Consider the following 18,969-nt stretch of genomic DNA (forward strand, 5'->3'; position numbering starts at 1 on the left):
AAAAAAAAAAAAAAAAAAAAAAAAAAAAAAAAAGCTTCAACCCCAGCCAGCTGGCCTGAAGCAAATTATTTGCAGGATTTGGTATGGATTTAAACAAAGAACCCGAGTCACTTCGGCAAAGCTTGAAGGAGCAAGCGCCCAGCAGACATCGGAGCCAAGGCATTCCAGGAGGTTTTGCCTCTGCCAGCTGAAGCGATCAGTCCGGGAGTGCCCTAAAGACTGACCAAGCTGAGCCCTAGGTTCAAGATTACAGCCTTCCCTGGCTAAGCTCCTGCTTGTCGCCAGAGCAAGCTTAGAGACAGCCTCGGGCTGCACCCAACAGTGTCAATTGCAACCAGAGATCCTGCAATTTCAGTGGGCATCCACTAACTAGCTCCTCCATGGGCCCCTGGATTCGGACACGTGGGAAGAAGATAAAGCTTTGGGGAGAGAATGCACTTGGAGACCCAAGACTTGGGTGCCTGCAAAGCCACCCCAGGTCTCAGGATCCCTAACAAAACAAGTCACCCTGGTCGCCAAGACAGAAGGTTCCAGGGTCCCTGCTTTGGTGCCTGTTTTAAAAATTCAGAGAAGGAATGAAGGGCTTTGGGGACTACAGAAAAGGCTAACACTAGCCCTGGGCGCCCAGGGAAGGCAATTGGAAATGGCTGAAACCAGCGCTTTCCTGCCAGTCTTTCTTGAGCTCTCCGTAAGTCCGGAGTCATAGTTACAGTGTAGACCAGATCAAAGTCCAAGGGCCCCAAATCCTCAAGGTGCAGCTCCTATTTACGAACCTTTAGGGAAAGGAAAACAGAAAGGATCGTTTCATTCTTTATTAGAAAAAGCTGGACTACTTCTCTCTGGACCTGGAAGTTGACAATTTTATATTCTTAGGCAATCCCCTCCCCCCTGTCCCGACCTTAAGGATTTCTTTTGAGAACGAGAGGTCATTGGTTTGGGTCCCCCTGAAAAGAGGAAATGCATTTTCTTCTGATATTTGGGAAGTCTGGTTTGCTCACTTGGAACCCCCCTGCACGCCTCCTACGCACCCGCGTGTTTGTGTCACGCACAAACAGTAGGCTGTTTCACGCCTCTGTAGGCCAAGGTCACCAAGTAACCGGATCCCCTCCCCCAACAACCATCAATCCTGTGGACTGTGTCAGCTCTCCCCCGTTGCTATTCAAGAAGTTTCTGTTCGTTTTATTTATTTAATTTTTCCCAGCCCGAGGTCCTCAGTGATAGACTCCAGCGTGGATTTTAATTGCTTCAATCAGCAGTCTTTCTCTTCAGCCGTCAGTCAAAATCTGGACAGTGGGTCCGGGGACCCAGCGCATGACTGCGCAGGAAGCCTGCGCCCCGAGGCTGGCTCAGCTCAGCAGGCAGACGCTAGGCTCTGCAAAAGAGATAAAATGAGTTCGTCGTCTTGTAGGCGGCCCACCTCCCTCCCTTCTCGGTACCTTCCCCAAGCTCTGAAGCTGTGCCTGATTGCGGCCAGGTGGCCTGGGCTCTTGAGGTCACAGCGACCTCGGCGCCGGTTTAGAGGAAGGAGGGCGCAAGAACAGTTTTTGCTTGTCCGCAGTCAGAGTCAGCCCTCAAACAATGAACCAATCGATGCACACGTAAAAATCGGTCTCAGTCACCCTTCCAGCCCCTCCAAGGTCTCTCTGGTCTCTAGGACCAGCGTGCCGCGGACTGCGGTAGCACCCTGGACAGCGCGTCCGAGTAGAAGCGGGAAGCGGGGAACGCCTGTGGCTGGGTCAGCCCTGCGCAAGCACGACTCCCTCCCCCGCAGCTGACTCGCGCTCCAAGGCACAGCCTCGCACCTCACGATCCCGCTCCTCCATTTCCCCTCCGTCACTCCCTCATATCCCCACCGAGCTCCCTCTCCCTAAAAATCTCTTGGGCCCTTTCCACTTTCCAATCTGCTAAGATCCTGGCGACTTCTTTATTTATCTTCTGCGAAACGCACAGCCGCGTCCATACGCTCTGACTGGAACACATACGCACGAGCACCGGCACACGCAGACAGCACGTTTCCTGTCCCTGTGTGACACCCACCCTCGTCTCGCGGACGCGCCAGTCCCCGAGCGTTGCCCTCCTCCCGCCACACACACACACACACTCACACACGCACGCGCGTGCAGGGTCGAGCTGAAGCCAGCTCTCCTGCATCCACTCGGAAGCGACCGGCGCCAGTCTCGCAGAGCCATGGCCTCTCCCGGCTCTGGCTTTTGGTCCTTCGGATCTGAAGATGGCTCTGGGGATCCCGAGAACCCGGGTACAGGTAGGACAATAGGGACCTGCAGCCTGCAGTGGGAAAGCTTTGTGGATAGCCGGCTTGGGATTTGCAGGGCTGGGCAGATGATCAGAGCTTTGACATCTGCAACAGGAAACTTATTCGGACGCTTCGCCCTGCTACCTCGGTTAAGTTCTTAACTGTGTGAAAACCCCAAACTAACGCAGTCTTTTGTCCCCCGGGAAGATGCCCAGGATGTCTCAGCCCATTTCCCTAAGCATAGACTCCTGAAAGACCGCAGCGTTTGAGGGAATCGATGGACTTCAAGGACGGGGGGGCGGGGGGGGGGGTTTGCTTTGGGACCTCTAGACCCTGGACAGGGAAGGGATGCGGCAAAGAAAGACGAAATGGGGAGTAGTTTAGGGTCTGGAAGGCAAGCGCGACGAAATGGGTAGCCCGGGGTCTAGGAAAGACAGTTCTGGCGCAGCAGTGAGGGTCTGGAAACCTGCGCACCTGGTGAACAAGTGCGAAGGGCGGTGGTGTGGCTTTCTTCACGGGACACGGTGAAGCCAGGGCTAGCCCTGGAGTCAGGTTCCCGCGAGCTACCCCACCTGCTGAGAACAGAGTCGCCCGCGGCCGCTCGCGAGGCTGGAGCCGGATTCCCAGACTCATCACTAAAGACCTCACTTGAAACGAAATTTCACTCGCCCGTCTGTTCTCTTTCCACTTCGCTGTCCCTCTGCCTGGCGATCGCAGCAAGAGCCTGGTGCCAGGTAGCTCAAAAGTTCACTGGCGGCATCGGAAACAAGCTGTGCGGTGAGTGTTTGGCGCGCTGGGGAGAAGGGCGGGCAAGGTCGGGGGCTAGGGCTGGCTGGGAAATGTCGCCGAGCCTGCAACCTGCATCCACCGAGTCCTCGGCTGCGGATGGGCGGGGATGCAGGAGCCAAACTGTCGCCGGCTGACCAGGCCCCGCGCTACGTGTCCTTGTCTAGCTCTGCTCTATGGAGACTCTGAGAAGCCAGCGGAGAGCGGCGGGAACGTGGCCCCGCGGGCCGCCACTCGGAAGGTCGCTTGCACCTGCGACCAAAAACCCTGCAGCTGCCCCAAAGCGGATGTCAACTACGCATTTCTGCATGCAACAGGTAAAAAGGCGCCGGCTGGCCAGGACCGCGCTCCTCCCCGGCGACGTCTGACCCCCAGGCACCCAGTGGATGGTGGGGGCGGGCCCTCTGAGAATCTTGCGTGGAATTGGAAGGGCGTTGGGTACAGGGGCTGGAGCGTGCCGAGAACCCGGCCCTAGAGTTTCCAAACAGGAGTAGGCGGCCACAACGCCTGGCGCTAGCGCAGCCTTGAGAATTGAGGGTGGCTGTGGCCTCGGCTGGCTTGCGCCCCATGTCGGGGCTTCTCTGCGCTGCCCCAGTCTCTAAGTAAAGCAAATTTCCAAGTGCCCTCCCAGATAGCTCGGAATCACGGGGATATTTTTTTAGATGTTCGATTGGATCCAGAGCATTTTGTAACCGTAATTTCACTGAGGAATGATTCTGTTTACGTGAGCCCTGGGCGCTAAATTTTACCTCAGCTTGCATGATTCCCAGTCTCCCAAACAGCATGAAAGTGCGCTCACGCACACCCACACGCCCCAACTTTGACAACATCTGGCCTTCAGGAGTCAGAGATAATGACTTGGCAAGACTGACTTTTCCTGGTTTGCACGAAGGCATTTCTCAAACATTCCCAACGTGGAGTCTTGACAATTGAAACGATTACTCCTAACATTTAGGACAAAGCCTGTGAAACAGACAAGTCGAGCCCCCCCCCCTTTTTTTTAAAGGATAAACCAAACAAGATACTATGTTAGGAATAAAAATGCAAAATTTAATTTCCGAAGGAGATTTTGTCTACTTGTGTTTCCAGATGATGTGGTTTTTGTTTGAAACGGGGTCTTCTAGCCCTTAAACCAGATCTGATCTCCAACTCCCAGATATCCCCCTTGCCTCAGCCTCCCTCCCAAGCACTGCGAATCCAGTGCCAATAAATTCAACTCAAAGAGAAATTGCCTGATCCACAATTGCCTGGATTTTTGCGTGGTAAAATCTAAAGCATCGTTTCCATTCCATTCTCCAGACCTGCTGCCAGCGCGCGATGGAGAGAGGCCCACTCTGGCGTTTCTGCAAGATGTTATGAACATTTTGCTTCAGTATGTGGTGAAAAGTTTCGATAGATCAACTAAAGTAATTGATTTCCACTATCCCAACGAGCTTCTTCAAGAATATAATTGGGAATTAGCAGACCAACCACAAAATTTGGAGGAAATTTTGACGCATTGCCAAACAACTCTAAAATATGCAATTAAAACAGGTATTGTGCAACCAGCAATAATAAAGCTTTTTGTTTTGCAATTTTCATTTTTTTCTATAAAATCGTTCCTGTTCTACTGGGTCGTGTTATTCTCAATATTGCAAAATTGCATTTGTTTAAACATAGTCATTATTAGAGTAATCCAAACGCACCTTGTTGATAATGTCAGAGCCGTCGTTGGGTATAAATCTGAAGAGTGGCAGGAGATGAATCAGAGGTTGTAGAAACCATTTGTCACTAGGGGCCAGTAGAAGTGACCCAAAATGGGGAAATGAGAGCTGTAAAGACTAAGGGTGCAATGCTCTCAGCCTGAACTCCAGGGTGCTGCTGGCAATTTTCTTGGCACAGAACTGATCAGGAGTCCCAACTAACCAACTTATACAGTCTTCAGGCTGGAGAGAGAATGTTGTGGCGTTGCTTCAAGTGACTAAACATTAGATTTGAATTCCAGTTTTTCTCCTGTTTTGAAAGAAGTGTGCTTGCGAACGCGCGTGCGCGCGCGCGCACACACACACACACACACACACACACACCACAATATAGACTAGCTTAGCAGTTCATCGGTATTACATAAGGATTTGTCTCCTTCGCATTGGCTGTGCACGTGAATAAGAATGTCTGATTCTCATAGCATCCTTTGAGACAGGATAAAATGACGATGTAGTTCCAGATACCACATCCATTTGGGTGCCTCCCAGGCTTTCTTCTACCGGGTCCTGGGGGTTCTGCTTGTTTCTACATTGTCTCTAATCATTTTGATACACAGTGAAACAAATTACAAGTGATAAATATGAACGCCTTTCTGAGGTGGAGGAGGGAAGGCTGAAGGATCTACAGTGATGCGTAGAATTAAAAAGATTTACTGGTAACTCATAAATGTGAAATATTAAGGAATCATTAGTCATGCAAATGCTACATTTTATGCTACCATTTTTTGGGTGATTTATTAGTATAACAAATGACAAACATTTTAAGAACGTTTGCTACAAAAGCAGTTTAACCTCCTCCCCTCAAACATTCTTTATATCGTCAGAGGAGAAAGGTTTGCATAAACGCCTTGGGAAACTGATTTATTGTGTAATTATTGTCCATTTTGGAAGACTTGGAAATAGATATGAGGGGAAATGAGCTTAACTTGTTGGTTTATTTCTGTGGATTTGTTAGATACCGCCAGTTAGTCCTCCTGGAAAGCAGTAGGACACACGTGCCAGGCATGAAAGGATTGATACTCTGCTTCTTCTTTTCACCTATCCTTCTGTGCAAGCTTGAGAAATGGTTTTAATTCTTTTCTGCATGGCCCATCCCCCATACTTGACATTTAAATTCACTAATGGCAAATTGCTACATATTGTTTTTGTTGCTCACAAATAAAAAAGAATACTTACTTTTTTTTTTTACATCTTCATTCTTCAAAGCTGGTCATCTTTGAAATTCAATTTAGAGTTAAGATAATGGCATCTGCCAGTCAAAGGAAGTGATAGTTCTGTGTATCAGTGCTCTAGTGTTGTCGAGGGGAATGAAAGGATCAATGAAATGCTTAGATTTTTTTTTGCTATATATTTTTGTAAAACTGCTAGTCAAATGTTGCTGTGGTGCATTTTATTTATAGTGAAGACAAAAATCTGATGGATTAAGATGAATATGTCAGTATTATTTGTGCCATATTTTGTCTTCTCTCCATACATCCCCAAATAGCACTTCAAAACATCATCAGCAGGCAGCTTTTGTCTTCAACTGTCAAACTTATGGCTTATAATGCTGTTAATATTCTGTTTGTCAACAACCCTCCCTGTTACCATTCAGTATTCTTATGATCCTTGAGAGATCATTTTATAAAATGTCACTTAGTCTCTGATAACAGTCCTTAGCCCGATTTCCATTTGGCCTCCAACTTTAGAAAGGATTGAAGGGCAGTAAGGAAGACTTAAATGAGGTGCCTATTCAAATTACTTGTGAAGAAACGCTAGAACTAGAAGCTTCAGTAAACGATGGGAATCTAGACAATTCCTGCGTCCACGGGAATTGTTCTCTTTAGCTGTGGTGGCCAAGCAGGGTAATGCTAATGTAGTCTCCAGTCTTTAAGAGAGCCCATTAGACAAAGGAAAGCAAGGAGCACCCTTCTGCGGGTTGTCAGTTCACAAAAAGCGGTTTTAGAGGATTTCTGGCTCCTCTCCAACTGACTGTGAGCATCAGGTTTCATTTGCCAGGTGCCAGCCTTTGCTCATCATCCTTTGAGACTCATTCGCTAATTTGTGCAGGAGCCTTCCCGTGCTTGGAACAGAGCATGGTCCTCTCAGAGTGCTCACATCATAGGGGCCAGGGGCTAAGGATGCCCAGCACTGCTGGAGCTGCTATCACATTCAGATGCAGCCTCTCACACTCTCAGACAACCCTGGATGGATGCAGTGGGAATCCCTTGCAGACAGCATGTAGGGGCCACAGGAGCAGAACAGATGTAATTAGGGGGACGTTTCTGCCAGAACCCCAAAGGTCATGCTGTTCTGACTGTTAAGTTACCTCACTCTGTAGTTTCACATCTTTAGCAGTGAATGAAAGCTGTGGTTCAGGAGAGAGTCCGATGAAATTGCAGACCGAGGTCAAAAACTGTATAGAGTGAAGGAACCCTGGTAAGAAGCACCAGACTTGTGTTTAGTTCACATAGAGTATCTGTTCAAGCAGAGTGGGCTGGAGTTCTGGTGTCCAGAGCTCCTGTACACACCGAAGACATCCTCTCAGTTCTATGCAGAGGTTACCATACCAGAATTTCCACAGGGTTAAATCCTGTATGCTAATAGGTAGGGTCATCTAGAAATATATATATAAGCTATAAATCCAAATTGATTTCCTCACTCAAAAATGATTTCAGGACAGCAGAGTGGAGGGCCCTCTGGAGGGAGAAGTGGGCTGTGATGTCAGCTTCGGGCTACAATGAAATGGGGAGTCAATGAGGCAGAGAGAAGGGATGGCATCTTGCAACAGCATCTGCTGCAGCTGAGGGACTTTATACCTTTTCTGAATGAGTAAACTGATGAGGTCAGAGTCAAAGGGCCTGCAGAAGAGAGAAAAGGGGGTGGAGGCATGATCTGAGGTCATAAAGGAGATAATGTCAAGAATTAACTAGAGTCGCAAAATTCCATTCCCTCTAAAATGTGCTCCTTCCCAGTGCTATCTGTTCCCATTGTTGAGCTCTCTAGCCACGTGCCCAGAGCTGATAAGAGAGCCTTCTAGTCCCTTAGATAAGCAACGTGCTTTTTCCAGTGCTGTCCTTTATCTTGTTTGCCCACACTTGGGACACAAGGCTCACATCACAGGCACCAGACAGATGTCCAGCAGTGACAGATACCGCTTTGAAAATCAGATGCTACTTCCAGAATTTTGCTTCTCCCCAAATTTCTGTTGCTAAACAAAGCATGGATTTATTGATAGCCTCTTATGGGACAAGATGAGAAAACAGACTCCTGATGAGATATTTATAACCACATTTTAAATAACAGCCTCAGGCGGTATGTGGAGGGCAATCCATTTGCAGACTTTTAAAGAAATCTAGAAGTTTATTAGATAATTTTTTTTGATGGGTCAGTCTAGCCATTGATTATATTTCTTCACAGATCTGTGTTTAGTTCTGCTTTAAATCTCAACTGGGAGGGGGCTTTGTTGATCATAATCACAATTCAGACATGGAAAACTGTCCAGAATTAGCTTTGTCTATGCCATCTTTAGACACGCATCACCTTTGAATCCAGGGCAAATCTCTCGGCAAAGTGTCCTAGTTTCTCATTTTTGTCCTGTCTTTGTAATCATCACTCATTTGTCACTGATATTATTATGAATGCTGGCATGCCTGAAGGATGTCATGGTGTGACTGATTCTCAGAACAGCTCAACAAAAGGACTGTTAGCAGTATCAGTGTAAATGGGAGTAACGATTTGGGATACCATAAAATTTTAGTTTGCAATTATATTGAAAGTATAGTAGGAAGTAATCTAATCCCACATTGCAAAGTACATATGATTTTTAAAGGACCCATTTGAGAGAAGATCTTTAGAGAGTGTCTTGGAAACTATTAAACTCTAAGTAGCCTCTGGTTAGAGGAAGGGTGGCTTGAGTGTGAGTGCACATGTGTGCACATGATCATGTGTCTTTGTGCTCACAGGCACACTTGCATACTATATTTCTGAATATGCATCTCTTGGAACTGAAGTATCTTTCAAGATCCTTTAGTTATTTAAAAAAAAACATGTGTTTGGGAGACATTTATTTTCACTGGTTGCAATCCTAATTCCATTTTTTTCAGGGCATCCCCGATATTTTAATCAGCTGTCTACTGGACTGGATATGGTTGGGTTGGCAGCAGACTGGCTGACATCAACAGCAAACACTAACATGTAAGTAGCTGATTACACAAAAATATCTTTTGTGTAAATCTCTTTGCATCATGTATTCTCATTCTAGCTTAATTTAAAAAACACCTTTATATGTCTTTGATTTTATCAAACTATGCAAAATATTAAAATACAAAAGAGACTTTTTAATATTCTAATTTAAAATGATAAGTTATGTGAAAGAGAACAGAGCCCACTGCTGCATTTTCCAGTGTCACACTGTGTCGTGTTCTGTATCCAGTACAATAAGCTACTTCTGTATATTATGTCAGTAATTGAAGATCTTGGCTTTAAGGCAACAGAAAAATGAGTAATGTTTTGGAAAGTCTTTTATAAAAAATTTTATATTTAGTGTTAGAATCCTTCCATCTATGAATGTAAGTTTTAAAAAATCAGAAAATATTCTGTGATATTATAATGGTAAATAACTTATTTGAGTTACATGCATAAAACATTGTCGTTTATACATTTCAGGTTCACCTATGAGATTGCTCCTGTATTTGTGCTGTTAGAATATGTCACACTAAAGAAAATGAGAGAGATCATTGGCTGGCCAGGGGGCTCTGGAGATGGAATATTTTCTCCTGGTATATATATTTCAAATTTTCTCCGTTTTATTCTTCTGACATGCCATGTTATAAACTTAAGAAAAGCAAACATCTATTTTGTGTTTATGATTAGAATACCCAGGCTTTGTGCTTATCAAAATAACCAGTGTGACTGAATCCATTGAACACATCTTCAAGCTTACTAATGCCAGTTATTTGTGCTTAATGGTATAATCAGACATGATAGTCATCCAATACTTCTACCTATGTATAAGATGTATGTATAATGCTGGACAAAGGAATAACGATTGCTAATAAGGAAATTCACACTTGCTGCATCTCCCAGAATTAGTGAAATGTAAAAGAGGCATTTAATACAACACTCAGTGGGTGATGGTGTGTGCAGAGGCGTGCTTCCTCAGTTGAGCTCATTCCCTTCTCCAGTCTCTGGAATAATGAGCAGGGAAGTGCATTTAGGCTAATTTCTAATTTCAAGGAGGACAAACAGTGCATGGGAGATGATTCCTTAGAGCTGACAGAGGGTAGGGATTTCCTTGAGACAGTTTTCCTTCCTTCTCTTTTTTATGGCACCCAATGTTTTCTATTTTGCCTTTTATACCAGCCACCGCACCCTAGTTCCACATTTATACCTCTCCCAGCCCAAAGAACCAACCTGAAATAAATGCTGTGCCCTTAGCTCACGACTGTGACCTTGACTTGATTCATTGATGAAAGGGAAGTTAGGAGGGTGACGGAAAAAGTCACTGACCCATGCAAAAGAAGTCTGGTGTCAGAGCAGAACCTAATCAGTAAGAGGAAGCCAGTCTTCAGTACGCTCTGACGGGTGGGATGGACAGGAGAGGCCATCTGCACATGCCAGCGACAGCATGGCCAGATTCTGATCCCTCTAAAGCAAACCTGCAGAGGCAGGTGGGAAGTGAGAGAAGAAAGAAAAAGACCCAACAACAGCGGTCTCAAAACTGCATATGTCTGTCTAACCACCTCTCAACTGTTATTTCATGTTTTTAAGTACATATCATGTTTTTTCAAATGCTAAAGGGAAAGGTGTTAGTTAAATGGAACAGAAAAATTAGTCTTAAAAAAAAACAAGTCATTGAACAATAGTCGTGATGGATTCTTTCATTTTCTAGGCAATTTAGAGCTTACTCTCCTTTGATGCTAAGTTTTTAACTTGGTTTTTATTGTCTGAAGTTGATGCTTAAGACATTTTCATGGAGGTAGGGTTAGCAGGCTTATGATGTCAACATCATTTCTACTCTCCACATTCTCTTATAAGGTTGATTGTGGAGCTGAGCTGTCCCTGAGATATGCCAAGAACAACATCGTTTCTATTTTAATGGTTCATAGAAGTAGGATATTGATTATGAAATTTTGACTAGTCTAAATAGGAGACATGCCTAATTATCTAGCTTTTCTTGGAACCTGCATGCTCTAGAAAACATACACCCCAAGAATGACTCCTCATTGATGATTCTGCTAAGGTTCTATATGGCCTGTGGATGGTGGCAAATTATCAGGTGGAAACTGTGGAGATCCTTCCATTGAGCCTGAAGACTCGTATGTTTCAGCTTAGTGAGAAAGCCTTGGATGTAGTGTTATATTGTAATATAAATACTCCAAGTCAGAAGGGACAGCAAGAGAAAGCAATGGGGACCTGTTTCTCCTCAACTTCCTAAAAGAAGAGTGATGGCTCATAGCATCCTTATTTGTTGGCTGATTTTTTATTAGATAGCATCCAGTCTTGCTCTTAGGCTAACGAGTCAAATGATCCAAGGAGTGGGAGGAGGGAAAGTAGAATTACAGGCACCTAGGTTGTGCCTTTGTTCCTAGGACTAAATCTTAAGAGTTGGGTCTTTGGCTTGGACAAAATGCTCAACTTGTTTTGATTGTTGTTCAGTTCTGTTCATCTCCACCACTAGCACCCAAAGACTTGGTACTTCCTGGAAATTCCACTATGACTCCTAGAATTCTGTTGAGAGAGGTTTCTGACCCACCTAGTCCTGCAGCTGTTCAGTCCCATAGAAACATACAGAGGTTTATATTAATTATAAACTTGTTGGCCTATTCAATCAGGCTTCTTATTAACTCTTATACATTACATTAACCCATAATTCTTGTCAGTGTTAGCCATGTGGCTTGGTACCTATTTTATCAATGAGGCACTCTCTTCTTGCTTCCTTTGTTTCTGGGTGACGACTGCAGACTGAGCCTTTCATCTTCCTAGAATTCTCCTGTTCTGGTCATCCTGCTTATACTTCCTGCCTGGCTACTGGCCAATCAGCAGTTTATTAAGCCAATAAAAGTGACAGATATTTACAGGGTAAAAGATTATGTCCCACAGCAGAATTCTGTATATGTGATATTATCTACACCTGAGGATCAAGGAGCACTCTAGTCTTTGGCAGGTCATAAAGGATAAGGACTAGGGAGAAAGACCTGGCTTAACCACAGATCTTTTCCTGGCATAGTCATTCAAACATCCATCCTCATCCTCATGTGCACAAGTCTCTTCATCATCCTCAAGGTTGCAGGAGGTCAGGGCTGGAAGCCTCTAGTTTATGCGTGAAGAGTGCTTTCTTTGTGACATCCCCCTTTCTTTTTCCCCTCCCCCATCCTCAGACTGGGAATGTAACAAGAGCTGTAGCTCTCAACTAGAGAACCAGTGCTTCCCTCCCTAAAGAACCATTGGGAATGTCTGAGAATCTTTTGAGTTGTTGTGGTTTGAAAGAAAATGGTGCTTGCAACTGAAAGCCACGGGTGGGGCTAACCACCTTACTTGCCTAAGACAACTCACCTTTAAGGAATTCTGTAACTCAAACTGTCTATTAGTGCTAAGACTGAGAAATCATAAGCTGGCTTGGAACATCCTCTAAAGCTTTGCTTTGAGTCCACCATCACACAGTGTCTGTCCTTCAACTGGGCATCAGACCTGAACATACTTGACCTGTTTTCTGTTGACTTGAACCTCTAGGGTTTAACAAGGTAGTAGTAACTGCCTGCATTCTGACTATAGAGACACCATGATCTGATTGGTGGTGACTTTGTACCAAGTGGCCTGCCTGTATTATAGCCAAGGGCTCATAATGCAAAGGTCACAGCCTTGTATGGGCCCTTCAACTTGGCAGAGCCTGCTTGATCCTCAGCCACTATAAGAAAAGATTGATCAAACCATCCAGGAAATAGTCCCAAGAGCTTCTTCCTTGGAGTGAGCAGAGGGATACACTTTTACTCTGCCTTCTGGTCTCATGCTTTCTTTGCCAATATATTTGTGTGCATTCATATATCCTGGATAGCAAAATTCCTAAGCTTCTCTATAGTCTTGCAGAAAGTTTCATTGCTGGCCATGTGAGATGTTACTTACAGAGCAGGATAAAACTTTACCATATAAAATCCTTGACAGTCTTGGGGAAATACAGGAAATGCAGTTCCACATGGAGCTGACATCATCAAACAGCATTGCATCAATGAGTGCAATTGTATCTCAGAGGACTGAACAGAGAATAATGAGATAAGTGTGGACATTTATCAGACATTCTGTTGGAGCCATTAGCAGCCTGCAGCTTTAACAGTGGTTTGTTTATCTAAATTCAAGCACAAGGCATTGTTATAACAAGAAAAGAAATAACTATTTGCCACTATCATAGTAACAGGATTTTATAGGCCTAATGCCAACTAGAGAGAAAAGAAAGAAAAACAACTCTTTTCAAAAGTCCCTTCAAGATGGGCATAATAGTACATACATAAATTCCAGAATTTGAGAGGCTGAGACAGAAGGATCATGAGTTCAAAGCCAGCTACGTGATAAGATGCAAAGAGCTCCCCAGCAAGAGCTAAATAAGTTAAAACTTCCCCTTAAGGTGCTTTGTCTTCCCTTCCCTACCCCTCCCCATCCTTTTTGACAGGGTCTTTCTGTAGTCCTGACTGTTCTGGAATTCACTATTAGACCAGGCTAGACTTGAACACGTGCACCATCATGCCTGGCATCTAAGGTGCTTGGGGCAAATGTGCTTTTCTGAACCATCTTAGCTGTACCTTGAATCTGAGGATGCAGTTCAAAGGAAAAGTGTAAGCATTTTCTCTGAAAGTTAGAGGTCAGGGTTTTGTCAACTTTTCCCACTCATTATCCCTTTTTACTTGGGATCTACCTGGGTTTCTAGATGTGTAAAATAAACACACAAATAAGATATTCACTTGTAATAAATCATAAATAATTATTTTAAAGTAATTTTGTTATGGATAATATTTTGCCACTTATTAAGGACAAGCAAAAGACACTTGATACTTCACTGTGTATAGGCATCACCATTTCTGGACTTACTCCTTACTTTTATTTTATGATAGCCTATGCCACATTGCATCAATACACAATATTAAATGGCAGAAGTGTATTTAAGGACATTTCATAAATTGTAGAAAATTATGTCCGAGTCCCAAATCAATATTCTTTGGTTATTTATGATACTCATATCACCAACTCAAGTAGCAACTTTAAAAATCAAACATCCTAACACAATACACCCCAGATACACTGATAAGGACCAGCTAAGGAACAATGATAGAGAAATATTAAGCTTGTTTTCCATAACTAAGCTATTAAGTTTCTGTAAAAGCATAAATTGTTGCATGTACAGTAAAAAAAAAACACTGTTATTTATAAGATACAATAATCTCATATCGGAATAAAGCCACTTCAGTCAGTGTTCATTGGTATTATGTAGCATGATGCAAAAGACCAAGTGAATATTTTATGTGTTTAGAAACAACGTACAGTCACCTTGTGTGATGTAACATGGACAAGCCCTGCCCGAAACATCTCAGACTCATTATATGCTTGATTTTGAAATAGTTTGTGGTCCTTGTATATTGTGAGACGTTTTACTGTCGGCAGCTTTTTCGACCCCGCCTCCCCACCTCATTCAGTTCTATGACCCCATCCTGAGCTGTGACCCACACAGTGAAAGAAACTGTTGTAGGTCTGTGAAATAAAGAATGCTGCTGGCATGAGAAGTGTCGATGGAGATTAGAAAAAGTAACTGTTTCTGTGCCCTTCAGGTGGCGCCATCTCCAACATGTACGCCATGCTTATCGCCCGCTATAAGATGTTTCCGGAAGTCAAGGAGAAAGGAATGGCGGCCGTGCCCAGGCTCATCGCCTTCACGTCAGAGCACGTATGTGTTTGCACTCTTCCCAGGGTTACCATTGCATTGATGATCCTCAGTTGAATGCTTTTTCTCCACATATTCCGTTTCCTAGAGACACTTCAAAGAATGAGGGGACAGTCGAGTTGAGCTGAGCTGTCCAAAATCTTCTTTGTCTCTGAAATGCATGGAAACCTCAAAGATAAAGCAGAATTTATACCTTTTATTTTAAAGATTTATTTATAGCTATGTGTATATCTGCGTGTGGGTATGTGCATATATACGCAGGTCCTCATGTAGGCCAGAGGCCTCCGTGTGGTACTGGAGTTACAGGCAGCTGGGAGCCACCCAGTATAGATGGGGACCGAACTCTAGTCCTCTGCAAGAGCAGTACCTAGCTCTCTAACTGCTGAGCCATCTCTCCAGCCCCAAAGCAGAGTATATTGAATTCCAGCTCCCGTCCTCCATGTCTGTCTATACTTTGTGCTGAGGGCCAGAAGCAGGAGAAAAGGCAGTGTGGCTTTCAACACTTCCAAACCACTGAAGACAGGCTTCATATCATCCAGTTCTAGGAATGTTGATGAACCCTTTCCGATTAAAATTGCAGTTTTAGTGATTAAATAGATTCAACCCTGTGCCTTTAGCCATTTAACTCCAAGCTGGCTGGCTTGATTTAGAACTGTATTAGTTATGTTTCTTAGACAGCTTGGGGGTGGTTTCAGACAATCCATCCGATGTGATGAGACTGCATGGTGGAACAGAGCAGTTTACACCATGATGGGGCCAGGAAGCAGAGGCTGAACTCGCTCCCTTCTCCCCGTTTTCACTGTCTCCACCTCCAGCCCGTGGGTTAGTGCACCCCACTTCAGGATGGGCTGTACTCCCCTCAGTTGATCCTCTCTGGAAACACTCTCATCTTGTTGGCATACCTAGAAATTCTGTGCACCTCCTAGATCATTCTGAATCCAGTCAAACCTCCAATGAAGATTAAGCATCCTAAGTACCACAAAGAAATGGTATAGGGGCTTTTCCTGTCTGATCTCTGAGCTGTGTCTCTGTCATGCACTGGCTCCTGCCTACCTCTGGGGGTTAGCTAGATGAAGGATAAGAACTCTGGTTCTCCTTGTTGGATATCATGGCAGAGAACTTCATGCTCCTCCTGTGCCCTTCAAAGAATCCTTCTTATGGCCATGTAGGCATGAAAACAGTGTTCCAGTCTGTTCACATAGCAAACAGCTCTAATGTACCAGAGAACCAGCTCTCCCTTTCTCTCTCACCAAGCAGGGCAAATCAGCAAGGGAGCTACACCGCAGCAGCTTATGCCACACAGCAGGGCCACCCCCTGCTGACACGGGCCTCATGCTTTGACGTACATCAGGAGATAACTTTTATTCTCTATGGAGAAAACAAGATTATGTTCCTTCTCCCGATTTCCCAGAAGCAGATCTAGATCTCTAGATAGTTAAATATTTCTGTACACTCAGCTTCAAAATGCTCAGAATTGTTTTATGTTAGACATTGTTTTCTTTGGTTAACCCAGTAGCAAGCTGCCCTGTGCTATCTATCTGTCAGGTATCTCTACCTTCAGCATAAGCTTTGGAGCCTCACACTTGGCAAGGATTGACAGCCTGTTCTGAAAAGCTCAGACCATGTGCTCTGAGACTACTTTTGCCATACTTTCTGTTCTTCATATTTTAACCTGAAGTCCATTCCTTCATTCCTAAGAGAAAGAAAGGCAACTCAGCTGTTTATTTCTCAGTGCACAAAATGAAAAATGGTAATTCGACTATGATCCTTACCTAGAATAGCAATTGACTCTGGGTATAAACTTTCCACTTTGACACATGAATTATTCTTTTTAAAATATGTTTTATCTGATTACTCTTTGACAGTCTAAAAATACTTCAATAAATAATGAGAATAAAGTTATTTTTTTCCACAGCCTTGTGGGGTGGTGATAAAATATATAGAGGGCCTAGCACAGACTGAGGCAGCCCTGAGTTTATATGAGCTTTGTTCATGTTGGTTTAGAGGGCCTTGGTTTGTTGTTGGCAGTGGTGTCCTCCATCCCCTCTGGCTCTTACACTCTTTCTACCTCATCTTTCACAGCCTTCTCTATGCCTCGAAGGGAGGGATTTGATGGGGACATTCCATTTAGATCTGAGTATTCTGAGGTCTCTCACTGTCTTCACGTCTGGCTGTGGATCTCTTTATCTGTTCCCATCTGCCAAGGAGAAGCTTCTCTGATGATGGTTGAGCAAGGCACTGGTCTATGAGTAGAGCAGCCTGTTATTAGGACTCACTATATTTTTCTTAGAACAGTAGTATTTGGCTTTACCCTAGGTCTTTGCGATATCTAGTCTCAGTCCTTGGTCACCAAAGCAGTAACAGGTATGGGTTCCACCTTGCAGAATGAACCTTAAGTCAGAGCAGACATTGACTAACCACAAGCTTTGTGCCACCATTGCCCTAGCATATGCTGCGGGCACAACCTTGTGCATCAAGGTTTGTGGCTGAGTTGGTTTTTACATTTACTTTGGATAGCTTGCCTTCCTTACCAAAGATGCTAGAACATAGGGGCGAAGGCTCTATGTAGGCACTAGGTCAACTTCTCCATGTTCAATGGGTTTTATAAGTGCTGTAAACTTAAGGTTTTGTAGTTTCATAATCAAATTTCTGCCATGAGCTTTTTTTTAATTAGAAAATGATGCTAAATTATCAATTCCTGCCTATGCCTGGAATAAACCACGCTCCTACACCAGGCTAGAGGGACGTTATTAGGAAAAAGTGGCGCAGCACCTGCCTGCACCTTCACGCAGACTATTTTAGGTGCAGTGCTTACAAGTGAGTTCTGCTCTGGAAGTGCCAGGCAGAGAACTCACCTGATTTCCATCTCTAGTTCCTTTGGGTCTGATTCATCCTTTCTTATAGCTCCTCTTGACTTCAGGGCAAGGGTACAGATTTCCTACGTATTTTCAGATTTTACAACCATTTTGTTTGTACGTGCTCCTGAAATAGCTCCAAAAAGTCTAAAAAAAAAAAGTATCAAGTCTCTCATAAATGGCCTTTTTTCTCCTGTCTAAAAATGGTCAGTTCTTGCGGTGGGGTTTCTCCCATAAGGAAGAAAAAGGAGTTTCCGTACTGGTTTTGAAGTGGGGAGGACAATGGCTACAGTGACTTTTTTCTTTTTCTTTGAGAGGTTGTCCCAGCCCAATACTTGCAGGACGCAGATGAGAATGTCAGAAAACCCTTGCCTCGTGCCTGGGGAACAGGAAGCTGTACTTACATAACTTTGTAAAACACCAATCCTGCTTTGTAGAGGGGAAAACCAAGCTGCAGCCATGAGAGATGCTTCGCCCTGTATTACACAACCAGCGTGGCACAGCCCTGTTCCTCTGCCATCCAGTTCTGCTCTTTCAACTGCTAGGCTGGGACTAAATGCCATCCTGTAGCTAGAGGCTCCTGAGTTTACTTGTATATTATGTCTCGAGTGCTATTTTCCTCTTCTGGTTACTCCAGTGCTAATGTTTCCTAATGTACCAAACCAGGTTAAGTTAATGTTATTTTATTCTGGGTGCTGACTTTGTCATGTGACATGCTTAGTTGGAGCCATAATCCTAGTTAAGGTTACTGTTTTTGTAATGAAACACCTTAACCAATAGCAAGTTTGGGAGGAAAGGGCTTGTGTGGTATAAACTTCCATCTGTCTGTTAATCACTGAAGAAGTCAGAACAGGAATTCAAACAGGGTAGGAACCTGGGTTCAAGAAATGATGAAGAGGCCATGGCTGGGTGCTGCTTCCTGGTTCGCCCCTCATGCTTTAATCATCTTTCCTTCTTGTAGAACCCAGGACAAACAGCCCAGGGATAGCACTGTCCACAATGGGCTGGACCCTCCCAGTCAGTCACTAATTAAGAAAATGTCCTATAGGCTTGTCAATAGTCCAGTCTTATAGAGGTCTGTTTTCAGTTGGGGCTCCCTCTCTCCAGTGACTTTAGCTCATGTCATTTTGACATAAAACACACCAGGACAGTGACCTGGGAGGAAAATGGCATTTAGTGACTCCATAGCCCATCACTTCCAACATTCGGGGTGTGGGAGTCACCCCTTATTACCTGCATGATCAGTGCAGACTGGAACATCGTCTAGAGACAGCAGAGACTAGCACTCATCTAGATGATAAAAAGGACAAGCTGTTACATTTTTCTCTCTGTTCAAATGAACTGCTTTCTTGCAAAACTTGGATAGGACCACATTAAACAGACAGCATTAGAAGTGAGGGAGTCACTACTGAGATGCAACAGAAA

At 44.3% G+C, this 18,969-nt stretch overlaps 1 protein-coding gene across 1 annotated transcript in view; it reads left to right on the forward strand.

Moving 5' to 3' along the window:
- The first annotated feature begins 1,729 nt into the window (after nt 1–1,729).
- Nucleotides 1,730–18,969, forward strand: part of Gad2 (glutamate decarboxylase 2) — a 68,032-nt gene continuing 50,792 nt past the window's right edge. The window contains exons 1-7 of the mRNA XM_050152749.1: nt 1,730–2,263; nt 2,972–3,031; nt 3,208–3,357; nt 4,340–4,573; nt 8,868–8,958; nt 9,430–9,542; nt 14,577–14,692. Coding sequence (XP_050008706.1) covers nt 2,188–2,263; nt 2,972–3,031; nt 3,208–3,357; nt 4,340–4,573; nt 8,868–8,958; nt 9,430–9,542; nt 14,577–14,692 — 840 coding nt within the window. The 5' untranslated portion in view covers nt 1,730–2,187. The remainder of the gene's footprint in view (nt 2,264–2,971; nt 3,032–3,207; nt 3,358–4,339; nt 4,574–8,867; nt 8,959–9,429; nt 9,543–14,576; nt 14,693–18,969) is intronic.

This window comes from Alexandromys fortis, unplaced genomic scaffold, assembly GCF_014885135.2.
Source record: "Alexandromys fortis isolate MF-2015 unplaced genomic scaffold, M_Fortis_MF-2015_v1.1 scaffold_54, whole genome shotgun sequence".
NCBI classification, from domain to species: Eukaryota; Metazoa; Chordata; class Mammalia; order Rodentia; family Cricetidae; genus Alexandromys; species Alexandromys fortis.